Source organism: Eptesicus fuscus, chromosome 5 (genome assembly GCF_027574615.1).
Source record: "Eptesicus fuscus isolate TK198812 chromosome 5, DD_ASM_mEF_20220401, whole genome shotgun sequence".
NCBI classification, from domain to species: domain Eukaryota; kingdom Metazoa; phylum Chordata; class Mammalia; order Chiroptera; family Vespertilionidae; genus Eptesicus; species Eptesicus fuscus.
This window is the reverse complement of record NC_072477.1, coordinates 71,682,442-71,698,016: the sequence shown is the minus strand read 5'-3', so window position 1 is coordinate 71,698,016 and position 15,575 is coordinate 71,682,442. Positions and strand designations below refer to the sequence as shown.

The following is a 15,575-nucleotide window of genomic DNA, read 5'->3' as shown; positions in this document are numbered from 1 at the left end:
GTGTGTGTGTGTGTGTGTGTATATATCAGAGGCCAGGTGTATGAATCGTGCATGGGTGGGGTCCGGCCAGCCTGGCCAGGGGGAGGGGACATGGGCAGTTGGCCGGCCTGCCTGCTGGTCGAACTCCTGGTCGAGGAGACAATTTGCATATTAGCCTTTTATTATATAGGATACACACCGAGTGGCCAGATTATTATGCGTTCAGAGATCATTATAATCTGGCCACTCAGTGTATACTAATAATAGAGGAATATGCAAATTGTCTGGGACGCCATCACAGTAACAGTAACAACCAAACAGCAGGCTGCATGGGGTGACAAGACTGGCAGGGGGGTTAGTGAGGAACAACCAAACGACTGAACAGCAGGCTGCGTGGGACGACCAGGCAAGCAGGGGGGTTAGTGAGGGATGACCAAAGGAATGGACAGCAGGCTGCATGGGGCAACCAGGCCGGCAGGGGGGGGCAGTTGGGGGCAACCAGGCCAGCAGTGGGGGACTGTTGGGGGCGACCAGGCCGGCAGAGGGGGCAGTAAGGGGCAACCAGGCCAGCAAGGGGGCAGTTGGGGGCGACCAAGCTGGCAGGGGGGCAGTGGAGGTGACCAGGCCGGCAGGGAGGGCAGTAATGGGCAACCAGGCCAGTGGGGCAGGGAGGCAGTTAGGGGCGACCAGGCCGGCAGAGGGAGGCAGTGGGGGTGACCAGGCCAGCGGGGGAGGGCAGTTGGAGGCAACCAGGCAGGCAGGGGAGGGAGGGAGGGGCCACAAGGCTGGTGGAGGGGGGCAGTTGGGGGCAACCAGGCTGGCGGGGGGGGCAGTTAGGGGCGATCAGGCTGGCGAGGGGTGGGGGGGCAGTTGGGGGCAACCAGGCTGGCGGGGGGGGGGCAGTTAGGGGCGATCAGGCTGGCAGGAAGAGGCAGTTAGGGGTGATCAGGCTGGCAGGGGGGCAGTTAGGGGCGATCAGGCAGGCAGGCAAGGAGTTAGGAGCCAGCGGTCCCAGATTGTGAGAGGGTGCATATATATATATATATATACATACACACTTTTGTCCTTAATCATCTTCTTCAATTCTACCAGAAACGTGGCAGCAGCTTCTTCATCGTCAAATGCAGCATCTCCAGGAATTTCTGTATCAGTCTAAACCTATTCCTGAATGTATCTGGCCATCCCTTACTTGCAGTAAATGCCCTGGTATCACTCATTTCAGGGGATCCTTGGCAGAAGTCTTTGTATAGGCGCAATGCTTTCTGGCACAGCAATTGGAACATGTTTTCTGTTTGTGTCCCCTACCCACAAACTTAAGGCTTTTTCCATCTTAACTAAGCATTTATCATGCACTGTGGCCATAATTTTTAATCTGTAGTGAGCAAAACTAGCATGAATTCCTTTTTCCTTCTTTAGTTTCAAGATTCACAATTTCAAGGTTGAATATCATTCTTATCATAAATCTTAGCAACTTTAGCAAACATTTTCTTATTAAACCAAGGAAGAAATTTACAGCTTCTCTTCGGCATATTCAAATTGTCAACATCACTACTCTTGTATTTTAGGGCCATTATTCATTAAAATAACAATGAAATACAAGCACCTCAACACTATAAAAGTTAATCTGGCTATCAAGATGGCAACGAAGTGACTAATAGGTATATAGCAAGGAAACGCTGGACAAAGGGATGATTCATGTCCCAGGCAGGACGAAGCGGGACAGTGTGCAATTTGAAACTGATGACTTATTTCTGGAATTTTCCATTGAATGTTTCTGTTTTTATCCACAAAAAAGCGAAGCAGTGGATAAGGGGGGACTAGTGTATGATGAACATTTTTGGTTTCTGTTGTATATTGTTTATGACTATTCTAAGAAAAATTTAAAATCTAGGAAACTGTATGTTATGAAAAATATAAATTTTACCAAACACAGAAAAAGACGGATAATTATATATGTGACTCAAAGATACCACATGCTAGAGAGAAGCACTAGCTAGTTCTGCTTGTCAATAAGTAGGGTAGCAAGTAACATTACCTAAGTACTACAAAAGAAAAAATTAAAATTCAGGTTTCCTTTCATGTCACCTTACCTAAGAGGTCCAAATAACTTGACCAAGGATCCCCGAGTATCTACTTCTGCCACATTTGAGAGGGCAAAATCATAGAGTTCAGGGAAATGTGCAAAAGCAGCTCTCTAGAAAAGAACAGCAAACACACAAAAAAAATCAAGTTAATGTCCACCTATTAATACAATCAAGTATAATTTATATACTCTATAATAAAAACATTTAAAAATATATTTATGCACTTCTCTTTTAAATGCTTCTCATATGTGACCTTTGCCTTATTTAGCCAGAAGCAGTCAATACATTGGGGGAAACTAGAAAAGTTCAAAAACAAATGCAAAAACGAAGAGTCAATGTTCAGTTTTTTATTTCTAAACTTGTCCTCTGAATATATAGGAAAGCCAGCTTCATAGACATGAGGGAAGAAAAAGAAAACACTATTATCAAGAAATAGCTTTAAAAAAACTAAAAGAGAGTTTTAATTTTTAAGGAAAATTCCCACTGAAGAGATAGCTTGAGGCCAAAAGTACTAGTACCTAGTACAGTGAGCTTGTGCCCTGCTTTACATTAGAACCCCAGAAACAGAGGGCCTTGCAGGGTACCACTCCAACCAACATGGGGTAAGCTGGAAGAAAACAGAAATAGTGGCATTATGCTGATTTGATAGAGAAAGAGATAACATCCCCAGTCTTCCTTAATGCCCATGTGGTACACAGAAGACCCAGAAGTTTTCATGTATCCCATAGTGCAGTGATGGCGAACCTATGACACGCGTGTCATCACTGACACGCGTAGCCATTTCTGATGACACGCGGCCGCCGAGGATGAAACATTTGCTGCTCCTGAGGATGAAACATTTGCGAAATAATGTTTTTTCCTCAAAGTGACACACTACCCGAGTTATGCTCAGTTTTTTGGTTCCTCTCCACTAATACTGTTTTCATTTTGAACTTGGAGCTCATGAAAAAAAAAAAATGGCTTGCTTTCATAGGCCTCATCCTGATACTCAAAAATAATAGTTACTGGGCCAATGTAATGCATTTAAATATCAGTTGTATTTTATGAAAGGAGATATTTCAAAGGAGATATGACAAAGTAGTATGAACATTTTGTACATTTTTTTAACTTTAACTTTTTATTAAAAAAATTTATAAGCCTTACCCAAGGATATGTTTTTACTGACTGGATAGAGCGAGAGGGAGAGAGAGAGAGAGAGAGAGAGAGAGAGAGAGAGACAGAGAGAGAGAGAGAGAGAGAGAGAGATTCATTGGTTGCCTCCCACAGTTGCCCCTACCAGGAATTGAACCTGCAACCCGGGTATGTGCCCTGACTGGGAATGAACCTCGCCACCTTTTGGTCTACAGGATGACGCTCTAACCAACTGAGCAACACTGGCCAGGGCAACATTTTGTACATTTTAAAGATAAACACAGGTAATGAAATTTACCAATATAGCTTCTTTCCCAGTCGGCACTGGGGTACATGGAGACACTAGGATAGCCTCATTGTCTGCAGGAGGAGTGATCGGCACACTGTCTCCGCTCAGACTTCCTTTCCTGCTTTTCTCAGACCGTTATTGTTTTTGTCCTTGCGCCTCTGCCCTTGCAGTGACCCTGGCTGGTATGGCTTGTGGTCTGTGTTCCTGGCACAGGAAAGGCATGATGATTGCTCTCAAGGAGCTTGGCTGTCTCCCTGCTGACGAGGCCCAGCTTTGTTCTTGATGGTGCTAGAACTCTTCCTGAGAGGTGACTCCCATTCATTTCCTAGCTTAGCTCACACTTCAGGTTTGGATTGCAGGGTCATTTGCCATTGCCTGTATTAATCTCATGGCAAGCTCATCCATAACTTTGGCAACTTTCTGCATGATCCACTATGGCAGTGATGGGCAACCTTTTGAGCTTGGTGTGTCAAACCAAGAGTGTCCACCTCAAGTAACTGGGAGGCTGACCCGTTGAACCAATAGGACACCTTGTACACAAAACTACCCTACCAACTTAGGGAAGCAGAGAATATGAGAAGGCAAGGAAACAGATCACAAACCAAAGAAATGGAGGAGAACAAGCGACTGGACATAGAGTTCAAAACCACGGTTATAAGGTTTTTCAAGAATTTCATGGAAAAGGCCGATAAATTCAATGAGGACCAACTAGAAATTAAACATACACTGACTGAGATAAAAAATATTATACAGAGACCCAAAAGCAGACTAGAGGATTGCAAGAATCAACTCAAAGATTTGGAATACAAAGAGGCCAAGGACACTCCTCCAGAGAAGCATGAAGAGAAGAGAATTCAGAAAGTTGAAGATAGTGTAAGAAGCCTCTGGGACAACTTCAAGCGAACCAACATCAGAATTATGGGGGTACCAGAAGAAGAGAGAGAGCAAGATGCTGAAAACCTATTTGAAGAAATAATGAACGAAAACTTCCCCCACCTGATGAAAGAAATAGACTTACAAGTCCAGGAAGCGCACAGAACCCCAAACAAAAGGAATCCAAAGAGGACCACACCAAGACACATCATAATTAAAATGCCAAGAGCAAAAGACAAAGAGAGAATCTTACAAGCAGCAAGAGAAAAACAGTTAGTTACCTACAAGGGAGCTCCCATACGATTATCAGCTAATTTCTCAACAGAAACCATGCAGGCCAGATGGGAGTGGCAAGAAATATTCAAAGTGATGAATAGCAGGAACCTACAACCAAGACTACTCTACCCAGCAAAGTTATCATTCAGAATTGAAGGGCAGATAAAGAGCTTCACAGATAAGAAAAAGCTAAAGGAGTTCATCACCACCAAACCAGCATTATATGAAATGCTGAAAGGTATTCTTTAAAAAGAGGAAAAAGAAGAAAGATAAAAATTATGAACAACAAATACATATCTATCAACAAGTGAATCTAAAAGTCAAGTGAATTAAAAATCTGAGGAACAGAATAAACTGGTGAACTTAATAGAATCAGGCATAGAATGGGAGTGGATTGATAATTCTCAGGGGGAAAGGGGTGTCTGTGTGGGGAGTATGGGAAGAGACTGGAAAAAAATCATACACCTATGGATAAGGACAGCGGGGGGGGGGGGGAGGTAAGGACAGAAGAGGGGTAGGAACTGGGTGGTGGGGAGATATGTGGGGAAAAAGGAGAAACAATTGTAATCTGAACAATAAAGATTCATTAAAAAAAAAAAAAATAAAAAAAAACAGTATTAAATTAATACCTATTCTATTAGTACTATAAAAATCACAAATTACTCATGGCCTGACGTTATGGAGCAGAAGCAAAGGCGACCATGCATTTCAATTACCTGTAGAGAAGTGATTCTATCATAGTGAATGGTAGTCATCTCGTTCTCTGTCAGAGCATTTCCAGTCTGGTCATTAATCTCGAAACCAGTATAGAACTTAAGCATGTCCAAAAGCTGAAAGGATATATTTAAATTAACAAACTGTGTGAACATAAGAGACAGAAAGCATCAACAGACACTGATTATTAAAACTAATAAACAAGTCCACTTACCTTCTCAAAGGTGCTGAAAAATTTTATAATGTAAACAGTACAACAAACATTTCAGAACATACCCAAGTGTTTTATTTATGTGAGAGTAGGTAGTATGTGAATAAATTAAGTCTATTTCATATACATGGTCTACTTATACAGAGAACTTAGGCTCCAACCCCAATAATAAGAGACATTAATGATCTAATCAAAGCCAATCATTTCAATGGGGGAAAAAATCAATCTACATGTCTGCAAATTTATAGAACTACTAGAGGCCCGGTGAACAAAATTCGTGCATGAAGAGGGGGGGTGTCCCTCAGCCCAGCCTGCGCCTCTCCAATCCGGGACCCCTTGGGGATATCCGAATGCCGGTTTAGGCCCAATCCCAGGGATCGGGCCTAAACCGGCAGTCGGACATCCCTCTCACAACCTGGGACCGCTGGCTCCTAACCACTTGCCTGCCTGCTTGCCTGATCGGCCCCTAACCACTTCTGCCTGCCAGCCTGATGGCCCCCTAACCTCTCCCCTGCCAGCCTGATCGCCCCCAACTGCCCTCCCCTGCCGGCCTGATCGCCCCCAACTGCCCTCCCCTGCAGGCCCTATCGCTCCCAACTGCACTCCCCTGCCGCGACCCACCTCCTCCATGTGGCTGCCAGGCCCCACCTCCGCTGTGCTTGCAGCCATCTTGTGGCAGCCATCTTGTGACAATGTTGCGCGCAAGGGCCACCTAGACTTTTATTAGTAGAGATACCACTAGGGCAGTGGTCAGCATACTCATTAGTCAACAGAGCCAAATATCAACAGTACAACGATTGAAATTTCTTTTGAGAGCCAAATTTTTTAAACTTAAACTTCTTCTAACGCCACCTCTTCAAAATAGACTCGCCCAGGCCGTGGTATTTTGTGGAAGAGCCACACTCAAGGGGCCAAAGAGCCGCATGTGGCTTGCGAGCCACAGTTTGCCGACCACAGCACTAGAGGAAACTCCTGAGGTCTTTTACTTTGGCCACTGAGAATTTTCTGAATGAGGGTTTTGGAATTCATGATAGAAGAATCTCTTCTCTATATGCTGCTTCCATGAAGGAACACAGCAAGGTGGGGAAGGTTAACTGATCCACTCCTCTCCTCAGTCTCCACGGCCATCAGGCTGTGCTTTGGCTCAGTCCCTGCTGCTAAGGGAGGCCTGCTTCCCCTGCAGCAGCAGCAGCAGCACAGTTCATTGGCTGCCTTTGCCCCAAATCTTTATTATTCTTAATTCTAATCTATGGCATAGCAGATAGTAGGATTTTAAAATATGAATCAAATCACTGGGATTTAATAGGAGAACGAGAAAGAAAAAGGAATGCTCACAGACACAAGATAAAAGAAGACTTATAATATGTAAACACATAAAAAATGTATCTCTAACTATGATCTCATCAAAAGACAAGTGTTAGAAGTTTGTTAGAAGACTTTTCTTCTGGATGACATTACAGGAAGTGCAAAACGCTAACACTTTCATCATCCTATCCAAGTTAGCAAACAAAGCGTATACACGTCCACACTCTCAACCGCCTGTCAGCGTCATCTCATGGAAGGAGGGCCGCAGTGTTAGGGCATAGTTTACTTGAAATTAATGCTCATCATCTGTTATATTCCACAGTGGTTATGTGGGACTACATCACACATAATTTAGTAAAATCATAATAAAATCACGTGACTGGAAAAGGTTATAATATGTCAGTACTAGAGGCCACCTATACAGGAATGCATTCATTTTGTACATTAAGACTTGATTTTACTTAAAAATGACTAATAAGAAATCTTCATTATTCAATTCAATATAAAGCAAAATTACTTTGTGTAATGCTCTGGTACTCCCAGTTTCACGGCAGAAAAAAGGTCAATTCAGAAATAAGAACAGTAAGTATGTTCAGATACATCAATGATCACCTGGGAAAAAAGATGGCCATCCTCTTCCCTATGAACAAGATTGGAAAGGTAGCAGTGAACCAGAAGGTGGGAGTCGTCCAGGATGGTATTAAACCAGCGCCTTGTGGGGAGTAGGGCCTAGAAAAAACAAACACCACAGCAGTAAGTCTGCAGGTTTTCTGTAGCTGGAGGTGAAACTATTGATATTTAACTTGAAAGTGTTAATCACATTCAAAGTCCCCTCCAGTCACCTAAAGACACCATTTACAAAGCAAGGTCCATGTTGTAAATAAACTTGGTGCTAATATTTCCCAAAAAATACAGATTTTTGAGGGGTTTTTTTCCAAATAAAATCCTATATGAAATCCCAGTATGTACTGTGTATAGGTTTAAAAATGAAGCTGCTTTGAGAAAAAAGGGAGTGAGGAACCCTGAATGGAGACTCCTGTTTTGGTTTCCACCTCCAACACGCCCTATGACAGTCAGCAAGGCAATGCTTCGAAAATGCCAGTGTGAAAACCACTAATCTAATCAAACACCCCCATTTTATGGGTGAAGTTATTGAGGTCCCCAGAGGTTATAAATTAGTTACGGGCAGAGCTAGAAAGTGAATGAAGATCTCATGAATGTCTACTAGTCTAATACTCTGATCCTCAGGCTGAGAAACCACCCCACCTTTCCAGATAAGGAACAAACAGAAAGAATTTTCTTTCAATTTGCTTCACTAAAGATGGAAAGGAAATAAATTCAATCTGAAGTACACCAACTCTGTATCTGAATTTTTCATCAAAATCTTTTACCTAATAGTATGAAATTTTCTTTTCTAAGAATCTTAATGAGAAAAAGTTGACAATAGCAGCTATATCGTTCCTCATCAACAATATTAGGCAAAATTTTCAGTTAGATTATTAAAGAGATGGCCACAAATCCATGATTTCAGCCACTATTGAGAACTCTATGAAGAGGTATTAAAATGTGACAGAAAATAAACTGCAATTGCTGAGCTCATATTTAACAACTATACTAAATAATGTTTTTCCTACAAACAGCAGCCATCTGAAAACTTTAAGGGTCAACTGCTTTGACTTTCTTCTCTATGAGACACCTTGAAATACATACATTAAACTAAGACCAGTTTGAGGTGATAAAAATATTTCATATATAGTCATATGCATAATCTTAGCCTCCTTAATGATTACATGATAGAAAAGTCACTGCATACTTCTTACCTCTAGATCAATCATAAGTTCAATGAATCTTTCACAGTAATGAACTTTGTCCATAGTGACAGGTTCTAGATATAATGAAGAAAGCATGTTAGAATTTTCTTACTTAGGTTATTCTGTGTTATTATATCCTAAAATTGGCAGTGATTTAAACAAGGACACTTGTCTCTTATTCATCAGGATTGGACTATTAGGAGAGTAAGGACCTCACATAGATTTCAAAAGAAGGCAGGCCCTACCCTTATGTTTAGTTCTACAAATATAAGAAAATGAAAAACCTAGCTTGGATCAGAAACACATTATAAAAATAAGATTTGCAAAAATATTTTAAAGTGTTAATTTTTAAAAATTTGTGAATGATTTTGAAAAAAACTGAGATATAAAAACTAGAAAGGCAGTTTTTTATCAGTTTTTGCTCCACTTTCCTTGTTGTCTTCACATGCTAAATTTCTAGAACTTCTTTCATGTGCATAAAACAGATGCATATATGTGCACACATATGCATACAAACATACTATATAATACAAAGAAAATGGGTGGGAAAGTTACACACCAAACTAATTAAAGGGATGATTTTTAGGACTTTTTTCCACTGTACATGTATTCCTTTTGACATTAACTTGTCAATGACACAGAGCAATAAAATATTTTTAAATCACTCTTATTTTATGCTATCCATGAGCATTAATGCACTACTGTAACATTTACATTTTTGTTTTAAGTAATTATAGTCTTGTGACATGCATATTTTCAGAGTACAAGTTTTTTTTTTCAATGCCAGAAAATGGTCTACCATTTTACTAGCTAAAACCATCCTGCCAATATTGTTTCAATCAAAAGGGAGATAATTTCAGGGTCTCTACTGTTGCTTAGGCTAAGGACTCCCAGCAGTAACTAACACAGCACTAGACCTATAGAAGGTACCCTACAAATGCTTATACTAATCCATTTATTATTTACAAGAGGCCTGGTGCACAAAATTCGTCCACTCAGCGGGGGGGGTGTCCCTCAGCCGGGCCTGCGTCCTCTCGCAGTATGGAAGCCCTCAGGGGATGTCCAACTGATGGCTTGCTCCCTGCAGGGTGTGGGCCTAAACCAGCAGTTGGACATCCTTAGGGCTGCCGCAGAGGCGGGAAAGGCTCCCACCATTGCCACTGCGCTCACCAGAGGTGAGCCCGGCTTCTGGCTGAGCGGCGCTCCCACTGTGGGAGCACACTGACCACCAGGGGGCAGCTCCTGCATTGAGCATCTGCCCCCTGGTGGGCAGTGCACGAAATAGTGACCGGTCATTCCTCTGTTCGGTTGATTTGCATATTAGCCTTTTATTATTAAACTAGAGGCCCAGTGCACAAAATCCGTGCATGGGGTGTGGGGGGATCCCTCAGCCCAGCCTGCACCCTCTCCAATCCAGGACCCCTCAGGGGATGTCCAACTGCTGGTTTAGGGCCGATCCTACAGGGATCAGGCCTAAACCGGCAGTTGGACATCCCTCTCACAATCCAGGACCACTGGCTCGTAACCGCTAGCCTTGCCTGCCTGCCTGATCGCCCTTAACCACCTCTACCTGCTGGCCTGATCAACCCTAACTGCCTCTACTTGTCAACCTGATCGCCCCTAACCGCCTCTGCTGCCAACCTGATCGGCCCCTAACTGCCCTCCCCTGCCAGTCTGATCACCCCCTAACTGCTCCCCGCTGCTGGCCTGATTGCTCCCTAATTGCTCTCCCCTGCTGGCCTGATCGCCCCTAACCGCCTCTGCCTCGGCCCCCGCCACCGTGGCTTTGTCAGGAAGATGTCCAGTCTAATTAGCATATTACCCTTTTATTAGTATAGACTAGAGGCCCGGTGCACAAATTCATACACCAGTGGGGTCCCTCGGCCTGGCCTGCGGGATTGGGCCAAAACCAGCTCTCTGACATCTGCTGAGGTGTCCCGGCTTGCAAAAGGGCGCAAGCCAGGCCGAGGGACCCCACCAGTGCACGATGGGGGCCCGGGAAGGATGCGGGAAGTTGGCCAGCCGAGGAGGACCACGGGAGGGCTCCAGGGTATGTCCGGCCTGTCTCGCTCAGTCCCAATGGACTAGACCCCAGCAGTAAGCTCACCTACTGTTTGAAACGTCTTCCCCTTGGTGGTCAGTGCATGTCATAGCGAGCAGTTGAGCAGCCTTAGCATATCATTAGCATATTATGCTTTGATTGGTTGAATAGCCAACCAGACGACCGGACACTTAGAATATTAGGCTTTTATTTTATAGTATTTATGTGTAGTATACAGGAAAATAGAAGGCATTATATGACAAAATAAATGTGAATACTTTTGTGACTAATATATGGAAATGTTAACTGGAACTCTTCCATGTCCATAATCCAGACCCTAAAATTACATAACCATAGAATTTCATAGCTGGACAAGACCTTACAGAGCATCTATGTCAGCTCTCCATTTTCTAGGTGAGAAACAGAGGACCAGAGAAAATGACTTGATAAAAATGTAGAACAAAATAATGGCTGGTTAGAAGTGGAATCCAGGTTTTCTGTGACATAGTCTAGGTCAGTGATGGGCAACCTTTTGAGCTTGGTGTGTCAAACTTCACCAAAAAACTGAGCATAACTCGGGTAGTGTGTCACTTTGAGGAAAAAACATTATTTCGCAAATGTTTCATCCTCAGGAGCAGCAAATGTTTCATCCTCAGCATGCGGCCGCCTCAGTGGCCGCGTGTCATCAGAAATGGCTATGCGTGTCAGTGCTGACACGCATGTCATAGGTTCGCCATCACTGGTCTAGGTCATACAGCTGTGCAAACTAAAGAATTTAAAGGAGCAACTTTTAATTTAAATCCATTCAAACCAGTTCTCTGCTGCTATCTTTTGTTCTTGTTACTGACAAAGGAAAATATTTTTGCCTAATATTGAAAATGTGAGCAAACTCTGTACTCTATATTTTTATTTATTCCTTGAGAAAATTATTGGCAATGGCTTATTTAAAGTTTGAATGGATGATGCCTGGCACTCAGCTTCTGAGCCCTGGTGGATAAAGCTGCGTATTTTTAAATTAGTTGGCCCTACTGGGCATATTGTTTAGAGCTGCCACCTTGTTATTCCAATTTCAGGCATCAATATATCCTATCACTTGCTTCTTACATGCATTATGTTTTTTTCTGTCCTTCTGACAGCAGTCCTGGCATCTCAGATCATTCTACACAGAGTTCCTTTGCAACAACTGATAAGGACATGTTGTTTTTAATGACCCTATAAAACAAAACTACAATTCTTATTCTTTCTAAAAGTAGTTTCTGTTTCCTAACTATATAATCCATCTTTAAACCATCTCTGACCCAACACACACTGTTTTCAACATCTTGTTTGTTCCTTTGCAGCAAGTTAGTAAATTCTGATTGAAGCTCAAGATCAATCTAAGAAATTTTGTTTTCTGGAAATATATAAACAACAATGGCAACAGTGAGTGGTTTAATGGTTTTTAAACTTACTGCAGGCCCTATGTTGTTGGTACCTTATTACCAAACCTTTCTAAATGACCACAAGTAAACATTCCATAGTTAGAAACAAAAATTTTTATGACATTATTATGACTAATTATTACAGATATTAGTAATTCTAAGCACTCATTATCTACTAATTGCTGCAAGGAAACCAAATCTAAGTCATCTTGTAAGTGCAAGCAGCTTAACTGAAAGATTTGAATTTACTAATATTAAGTGACTCAAATTATAAGCATGACAATTTCTTCTTTATACTGATAGTAATATTATGCCCCAAATCAGGTACAACTGATTTACAGCATTAGTACTATTCCTCGCTGAATTATAGGTATGATTTTCAGTTGTAAAATATTATTTGGAGGGTCAGAATTTATAAGTAATTCTGTTGTATTTTCAGTTTAAACAAAGCTACAATCTCCAATGCAAAAATAGCACTATGATACATCTATAGAGCTGTTCTTATATTACATTCCAGTTAGGAAAGAAAATATTATTAACCAATGACATATCATGCATAGCATATATCCACCTTTATTAAGTAAATAATATTCTATTTGCATTCACTAAACGTTTGTAAAGATCTTGTAAACGGAGCATAATGTAATTGGCCTGCTTGGCATGTAAGCATATCTCTCTCTCTCTCTCTCTCTCACACACACACACACACACACACACACACACACACATCTATATACAGTATACAGAAATCATGATATATTGTAAACATTTTTTAAAGTCCTTACCCAAGTATATGCTTATTGATTTTTTTGAGAGGGAGGGAGAGACAGACAGAGACATGGATGTGAGAAACATCCATCAGCTGCTTCTTGTAAGCACCCTGACCAGGGATCAAACCCACAACCTAGGTATGTGCTGTGATGAGGAATTGAACCTGCAACCTTTTGGCGTATGGGATGACGCTCCAATCAGCTGAGCCACCCAGCCAGGACAATGATCATTATGTATTTAAAGTGTATACTCTACATAGTATATACTTACATGTTTCATCAGTAAGTGGGGGCCACAAGGGAAATCCTTCCCATTTTGTCTTGTACCTCATACCTCAAAGAAAATTCTCTTTCTCTCCAAACAGTGTTTGATGTCAGTTGAAAACACTGTTCAGTGCCACACTGTAAATCATGTGGATAGGGTCTGTGACTATCTTGTTTACCACTTTGTCTTAGCTCCCTGTTAAGGAACAGGGTCTTGTAAGCAAGCTAAAAAATTTTGCTAAATAAATGAATGTTTCAATAACCATGCTGATGCCTTTAATATATGTGATTTTTTCACAGCAGTCACAATATTGACTGGTAATATACTTGAAAAAGGAAGGACATACACTTCATCATTTTAATTTGAAATCATTCTGCCCTAGCCAGTTTGGCTCAGTGGATAGAGCGTCAGCCTGCAGATTGAAGGGTCCTGGGTTTAATTCCAGTAAAGGGCATGTACCTCAGTTGCAAGCTCGATCCCTGGTCCTGGTCAGAGCTCATGGGGAGGCAACCAACTGATATTCTCTCTCTCTCTCTGTCTCTTCCTATCCCTTCCACTCTCATTTAAAAAAAAAAAAAAAAGTCAATGGAAAAATATCCTCAGGTGAGGATTAACAAAAGAATAAAATAAAATCACTCTAAGAGAAATTTATAGATTAAAGATTAGTAAATCCTATATGGACATCTAAATAACTTCACAAATAAGCCAAGTAAAACAAGACAGTTACCAGAAAGTGGGACTGACTTCAGCACACAGATAAACTTCTGGATGAGCTGTGAAAGAAATCTTCTTTCTTCATAGGCTCTAAAATCACATTCAGAACAACCAATCATTTTGAAAAGCAATTATTTCAAAAGTAAAAGATAGTGAACAAGTCTTTCTTACACCGTTCAAATGTTCCATCTCTCTCTGAAATTGGGGCCATAAACTGAACACACAACTTCTTCTCTGTATGTAAAGACAGTACTACATGAAGAGCCTCATCCCTGGCCTAATAAGCAACTAAAAAAGCACCTCTTTCTTCTTCAGGTAAAAGCTTTCACTTGTGACTCAAAGGTCAGGACAAGAAAGAAGTTTCCAAAATTTCATTTATAGTCTGCCCTTAACATAAAAAATCTATTTAGGTATGTAGTTAAAATAAGATGAGCAATTTTATACTTTAATATGCTTAACAGCATTAAGTATAGTAGAGTATTACAATGTCTAAAAATTAAATGTAAGTTTAAAACATAATTTCTATTCCTTATTAATTTAAATAGCTAGCAGGAGAATTAGAGGGTTCCATGCCCAAATGGCTGAAAGAATTCAGAGGAACAGGGCAGAAAGATAAGTTTGGGAGGAAGAAACAATTAGTGTTATTTGCTTAAGACAAATTGGAGTTCATGGCAATGCATCCAAACAGAAGTATACAGCAGAGTTATACAAATATAGGAAAGTGTGGAAGTCAGGGCCAGAGAGATTTAAGAGTAAATCATATTGAGGTAACAGAAAGAGAGGGTTTAAAAGAAAAGTACACAGATGATGCAAAGACATCATGTATTAGTCCAAAAGGAGTGGAAAAATCAATTAAAGGTGGAGAAAGAAAAAGGATTACTGCTAGGACAGTCACATAGTAAACAAGGCAAGAGCACAATGAGATCAGTTAGCCTCAAAGGGACAGAGAAATAAACTTCTTAGAGTATGCAGATCCTTTCTCTGTGTCCTAATAGTAGAACTCTTGTTGATGAATACTTGCTACCAGACTTTTATCCAATAGATAATAATTACTACTAAAATAACCTATAACCCTCAACTGCTTCTTTAATCCTTATACTTGATTTGTTTTTCCCTAGCATGTATCACCATCTAATATACTATATAATTCATCTGTTTATGGCTGTCTTCCCCAACTAGACGAAGCTCCACAGGGCAGGAATTACTTTCCATTATGTTCTCTGCTGTATCACCTATTCCAATGCTAAGAGTGCGGGAGTAAGAAAAAGAAAGAAAACTTGGATTGACAGCCTGAAGATTGTGGAGAAAACTGCAAACCATCCATGACAGTCAGACTATGGACAAGAGGCAGAGAGAAGACCAGTGGTGTACGATAAACCCTCGATTTTGCAGACTTCAATTTAACGAACTTCGGATTTAACAGACATTTCCAGTCTGTATGTCATATGTGAAATTTAACACCCTGTTAATTTGAAATTGCTTTTAACCAAGATTTGCTTATAATTAAATTAACAGGTTATTTTTTTGTTATTGATTCAGTTCTTTTTAACAAATTTTAATGAACAGGCCATATGTTGGAAAAAACACTGTAGTAATTTTGCCAACATAAATAAATACTATATATTTACAACTATAGTCTACATATTTAAATCCAAGAGTCACCACTTGTAAACAATGTTCAGCAAATGATT

General features: G+C 41.0%; 1 protein-coding gene across 1 annotated transcript in view; it reads right to left on the bottom strand.

Moving 5' to 3' along the window:
• The window catches only part of AQR (aquarius intron-binding spliceosomal factor), a 98,006-nt gene that overhangs the window by 57,075 nt on the left and 25,356 nt on the right, over window positions 1-15,575 (bottom strand). The window contains exons 9-13 of the mRNA XM_008142970.3: window positions 13,898-13,974; window positions 8,683-8,747; window positions 7,475-7,591; window positions 5,349-5,462; window positions 2,070-2,173 (exon numbers count right to left, since the gene is read on the bottom strand). Coding sequence (XP_008141192.2) covers window positions 2,070-2,173; window positions 5,349-5,462; window positions 7,475-7,591; window positions 8,683-8,747; window positions 13,898-13,974 — 477 coding nt within the window. The remainder of the gene's footprint in view (window positions 1-2,069; window positions 2,174-5,348; window positions 5,463-7,474; window positions 7,592-8,682; window positions 8,748-13,897; window positions 13,975-15,575) is intronic.